General features: G+C 34.4%; 1 protein-coding gene and 1 long non-coding RNA gene across 4 annotated transcripts in view; both read left to right on the forward strand.

Moving 5' to 3' along the window:
• Positions 1-265: 265 nt before the first annotated feature.
• Positions 266-1,261, forward strand: LOC115236061. The gene is made up of 2 exons (XR_003884128.1): positions 266-698; positions 1,015-1,261. It is a non-coding gene; the product is annotated as an uncharacterized LOC115236061 (long non-coding RNA).
• Positions 1,262-3,978: 2,717 nt separating this feature from the next.
• LOC115236056 (ubiquitin carboxyl-terminal hydrolase 22) overlaps positions 3,979-6,174 on the forward strand; it is a 5,600-nt gene continuing 3,404 nt past the window's right edge. Inside the window, exons 1-2 of one of the 3 annotated variants that reach the window (XM_029808250.1) lie at positions 3,979-4,121; positions 4,306-4,674. In XM_029808250.1, coding sequence (XP_029664110.1) covers positions 4,555-4,674 — 120 coding nt within the window. In that variant the 5' untranslated portion in view covers positions 3,979-4,121; positions 4,306-4,554. Of the gene's footprint in view, positions 4,675-6,174 lie in introns of all 3 variants that reach the window. The other 2 variants (XM_029808252.1, XM_029808251.1) reach the window with 2 other exon arrangements.

The following is a 6,174-nucleotide window of genomic DNA, read 5'->3' on the forward strand; positions in this document are numbered from 1 at the left end:
AGGAACAATAATTATCTTAAAAAGTCAGTTATAAAACAAGAAATAACTGATACAGAATCGGATAATGAGTTACCGAGAACCAGTATCAATCAAGATGTGCATAATAATATCAATGATACTCTCGGCGAATCTGATAATGATGGTATCATGAATACAGGCGATGATAAAATTAAGAGTGAGTCTGTTAAGGAAAATGTATGACCGACCAGAGCGAGAACCATACCGTCCAAATTTAATAACTACGTTTTGTACTAGCTGTGTAATACCCATACAGCACAGATCATTGCAATTATATTGCAGCAACATTGCAATGTTGCAAATTGCAATGCAACATTACAAAGACATTGCAGAAATATAGAGCCACAAAGTACCAGCACACTTGTAGCAACATGACATTAATATTTCGGAAATATTGCAAAATTCAATTTTTATATAATTTTAATAATAAAATATTATAATAAAATAATTTTTTGCAATATTTCTACATGAAAGATGTTAACGATAAACAATACTAAATGGTTCATTTTATTAAAACATTTTTCTTAAATTGGCTTATATTGCTGCACTGTATGCTTTGCGCAGCACATGTACGCGTTCGCAATTGTGTGCGTGTGTAGTAGGCGCCGGTCTTGCTGCACATATCTGTGATTGTCGTGTATTTCGTGATTCACATTTTTTATTGTTGCGTACGAGAAAAGGTAAGAGCTTTTTGATAATATTATGTTTTATTATAGTGACCTAATATATTATGCATTAATTAATTATAATAGAATAGCATGTCCTAAGGTTAATAACCTATATAACCTTAAAATTATTGAGATCGCAAAAGTAAAAATTATATTTATCTATGATATATGTTTGTATATTTTTTATGTGGATATTTTTTGCTTTCTCTTATTTTCTATTTTGCTGTAGATATGAACTTTAAAATATTTGATAAAAATATTTATGTATATTTGCAGTATGTATATTTTTATGTAAATATGAATTTTAACTCCTATTTTATTTTTACAGACATTTAACAAAGGAAAACAATAATGGACAAAATTCAATAAATTATTAGTGGTAATAAAAGCGGCTCGTAAAGCTGAACCATTTTTATATATTTCTCTAATATAAAAAAAATATATTTTTATTTCGTGAACATGTTAAGTGCAATAATATGTTATGTGCAATGTTATGTTATTTATAACGTTAACATAAGTACAAATCAAGACATTTAATTACAATGTATCGTCAATAATTACATATTTATATACCCCAAAATAAATATATATACATCATTGCAAATTCATTACATTGCAATGTTGCTATAATATTTTGTTGCAATATTCCTAAAAGCGGACATTTTATCATTGCTGCAATTCCACAGCAATGATGCAGCAACATTTTGCAGTGAATTTGCAAAGTTGCAATATTGCGGTGAAAGATTGCTACAATATGTATGCAATCTTTGTGTGCTGTATGGGTATGTAAATCTCTGATAAGAGGAAGGTGTCATAAGCATAAAGTGGCGCCACTGAGATGGGGGGATAGAACAGTAAAAGTTAGACGAGAGAGTCGTGTGTAATGTACATGAGAACCAGAACAAATAATAAATAATATTAAAAACAATAATAGTGATTGTAGACATTATTACCCTGCCGAAAATGGTCGATTAAAACGGATTTAAAAAATGTAATCCGAATCGATCGGGATTTCTGCACCGAAAATGCGGTATTAAAACCGATTGAAAATAGTCAAATTGAATTTAGTACGCTTCAAGCAGATTAATGTTGTTGGGTGATATACATCCACCTCAATCCGAAATTATACGATTTCATAAGTTATAATTAAACCTGTTTTAATGCAATTGAATTGGAATTTACCATAGTCAATCCATAGGTAAAAATAATCCCTCTTAATAAAAAAATTCCATCATTTCGAAGATAAAAAGTAAATCGATTTTATATAGTGTGAAGTCGGATTTGCTGTTATCATGAGTCACAATCGATTATTAAATCGGTGTTTCTGCAATTGAAACGGACTCAGTTGTTAAAAACAAATATACAATTTCTCCGCAGGGGGTCTGCCTTATATCCCCGCTTGACCGCTTTCAACTTTCAGGTTGGCTCGCCCGACCTTCGCCGCGTAGTGGCGCCGCCTGGAACTACGCGCGGACGCGTGAGCGCGTGGGCCGCCAAGTTGCGGGTCGCGCTACTGTATCGCGGATTGTGCTTAATGTGACGACCTACGACAGCCATAATATTCATTCGATTATTCGTGTTTATTTGAATTGACAACAATATGGATTAGAATGTAATGATTTCAGATTGGAAATAATCCGCGAAAGCGATATTAAAACCAATTATAGTTTGTTCGGAATTAAAATCGATTACTATTTAATCCGGGCGCGGATTGAACCGATTAAAACCGATTAAAACGGATTATGTTTTAATCGGTTTTAATCGACCATTTTCGGCAGGGTACAGTCGTTACATTGTGACAGCAGGCAATGCTCGACCTTTGCTGCGTTTCTGCCGTCACGTTGTAACGGCAGGCTATGCTTGATATCTGCCGCATTTCTGCCGTCAGATCTAAGGCCGGATTCACACCTTGGCAGAAAAACAGAAAGCAGAAAAGCAGAGGCCAATCAGAACTTGTGCTAAAAAAGCAGAATGTACTGCTTATTTTCAGCGCGAGTTCTGATTGGTTTCTGCTTTTCTAGCACGAGTTCTGATTGGCTTATGCTTTTCTGCTTTTCTGCCAAAGTGTGAATTCTCCCTAATATAGCAGACTTCGCTCGATATTTGTTACATGGCTGCAGTCGGGAAGACACTAGAAATGCTTCAAAGCATTGCATTAACCAATCAGAATAAAAAAATCTGTATTCTTTGTGTCTTGATTGGTCAATCAAACGCTTCGAAGCATTTCTAGCGTCTTCTCGACCGCAGCCACTATCTGCTGTCACGACGTAATAGCAAATAATATTCGATTTTTGCTCCATTTTCTCTGTTATATTATATCGGCAAGCCGTGCTGCCAGAAATTAAGCTTAATGAGGACGCAGCAGAGCGGAATCTGCTGCGAAGTCATGGTTGAATTTGCTGGCATACTGCTGGCATACTGCTAGCATTTTGCTATCTGGGGCGTGGCGGAAATCGTCACGCATCTCAAAGTCTGAACATACTTTGCGCATGCGCACTACAATTATAAAATAAACTTATTTTGCACGTAATTAAAAAATTTATCAATTCACAAATGTAACATTGGTATATTTGTATATCACAAACAATTTCCTGTCGATTACAGTTATCAGTTATCATAAAATCTATTTATTACTAAAAAGTATCGGCTGAGATCATGACTAAACTAAAATTGTTAATTACAAAAAACCTAATTTGTCACAAACGTTAAAAACAAACTCACAATCAATCACAAACGAAATACACTCAAAAAAGTTAGAAATAATCATATTTAATAATTTCTGCCGGCTAGCTTCATGTAGGTGCAAATGTTGCTGCAATGTTCTGTGCTGTATGGGGTGATCCTTTTGGTTGCTCAAACGGTCGGTTCAGCGGCTCGTGAAAATGTACCTTAATCCGAATACGATCCGCGTCCGCAATGCGTAGTGTGACAAGAGCTTAAAGCCCGTATCATACTACGTATTGAAAATTCAAGATTCAAAATTAATGATTTGAATTTGATTATTTAAACAAAAGGAACTAAAATTTCTTTGCCCTGATTGATCAAATTTCAATTTTTGATTTCAATCTTCAATGCGTAGTCTAATACGGGCTTTAAGCCTATAGCACAATGCTAGGCGATAGCGATAGCGATAGGCTATAGACTCTATGGCCTAGTTTACACCAATATACTTTAATACGTATTAAGGCCGGTATTCATAGTCAGTTCTTATATTTAAGACCGTCTTAAGCACAATCTTAGCTTCTGCTTTTCTGCCAAGGTGTGAATCTGGCCTAAGGCTATGTGAGAGAACAAGAGCTCTGTGACGTCATCGGCATCTGCTAGATGACGCCTCTCTTTGCCGGCGTCGGCAGTGACCGGCTGGTGTCCGTGATCGGACCGGAGCAAAGTCGGGGAACGTGGGACACATTTAAAGAGACGAGAGTTGGAGCGAGCGTAAGAAACTTAGTGTATTGCGAGATCGCCATCCCCCCTCTCCCTCGCCATTATTTGTTATGTTTCGATTTCTCTTTCTTTCCCTTTCGCCGCGTATCTTTTGATACGGGCAGTTAAACGGAGCACGCGAACGGAAGTGGAAAGTTCGGAAGCCTCTCCTTGTGTTCTTTTTCATTTTCCCTAGGCCCACTCTCTTTTCCATGTCAACAATACACGTTCTGCTGCCAAGGCCAGCAGTGAGCTACGCCCCCCACGTCATTGCCGTCGTTATCAGAGGATCATTTTGTACGTCGTATCCGTGCCATCGCGAGACTTGGACGAGGATTGTCGACGGCATCATCAAACATTCAGAGTCGAAGAGAAAAAAAGGTTGGTGGTGAAGGAGGGGGAGGAGGACGTGCGGTCTTATTAGCGTTGCTCCTGCCAGCCTGAGATGAGCGACCATGGTTGCATACATTTGAATAATTTCAAAGCAGCCAAAGGTATCCAGCCGTACAAAGTGATACACTCGTATTTTGTGACTAGTACATCGACCGAGGCACGTGTCAGAAAGGTATGTGTCTTTTTCTCTCGCGTACGATGTAGGAAATCGAGATTTTTTATCATTTTAGCACTTCTTTAATTCTTCATTTCTTCAGTATTTTTTGATATTCTTTGTTTGATTTTCATTGCATATTTTTTGCTTTCTTCTGTACTTAAGCGTCCATAGGTATTCCTTGTCTGTTGCATACCGGATTTTTTTGGTGCTCTACTTAAGTATTTTTATCTATTGGATATGCAAATTCTATTTGATGTTATAAACACTTTAAATCGTTCGATCAATCAGAACAAAGAAATATTTACCTATTTTATCGTGATTGGTCAATTAAACAACCCAAAGTATTTATAATATCAAATGCGTGAAGTCTGTAAATAGAATAATATACAAAAGTATTGTTTTTCAACAAGTTGCACAGACAACATATTTAAAAATGTTTATTGTGTTTACGCAATGGTCATTTAATATATACGACGAATGTTACGATTATTTGTTACAAATGTATGATTATTGGTTTATTTATACTACTATGAGTATAATATACATTATACATATAAGGGCTTATCCAGACAGATTTGTATAGTTCCATAAACTTATGCATAAAGAAATTGATTGGTCCATAAACAAATGCATAAGAAAATGGATCAACTTCCTTATGTATATGTTTATGTAACTATGCAAATCTGTCTGGATAAGCCTTAAAAGTTCACAATAAGTATTTTTAATACATTTCTTATTTTGATAAATATGCAAAAGAATTACTAACCAGAATTGGACAAAATTTGTGTCAAATAATGAATAAAATTAACATTATTAATAACAAATATAAATTTTTATTTAAAACTAAATTTATACTTAGGAATGTGAATAATTTTTTACTTTTATTTATATATGTCAAAATTTATTTAAATAAAATTTTATTCTTATGAGAGAGAGAGAGAGAAAGAGAGAATATAATTTTGATAAATAAAATAGATTATAATCTATCAGACCTTTGATTTTAAGAAAATTACTTCTTAGGAAGGTTAATTATCAGAATGTTGCATGTTGTAGATAAACAATAATACTTTTGTATAAAGAAAAATATATTTTGCCTTTCTTTCTTCATGAGATAATTATTCAATTGTGCAAAATATTTTTCTATTGCCATCTTGCAGTTGCAGTTGAACATTTATTTTTATTTGCAACAATAACGGAAGAACCAAAGACGAGAGAATAAATCATTTAAAAAAAAATTATATATATTTAAATTGATTAAAAAATAAGTAATGATGTAATCTACACTTCTACATCTACATCTACACTATATATATCAGGTCTACCGGAAAGTTCTGTCCGTTTTTGGAATAAAACAAAATACAAATTCTTATTACCGTCAATAAACTTTATTAAATAATGTAATTGCCATTATTCGGAGAAGAATTGTCAGCAACTGGATAATTTAAATACAGCAGTCCAAGAAAAGAGGCCGGCGATGTTCAATAGGAAGAACATCATACTGCATCATGATAATGC

The sequence above is a fragment of the Formica exsecta genome, unplaced genomic scaffold (genome assembly GCF_003651465.1).
Source record: "Formica exsecta isolate Colony F162 unplaced genomic scaffold, ASM365146v1 scaffold242, whole genome shotgun sequence".
In the NCBI taxonomy this organism is placed as follows: domain Eukaryota; kingdom Metazoa; phylum Arthropoda; class Insecta; order Hymenoptera; family Formicidae; genus Formica; species Formica exsecta.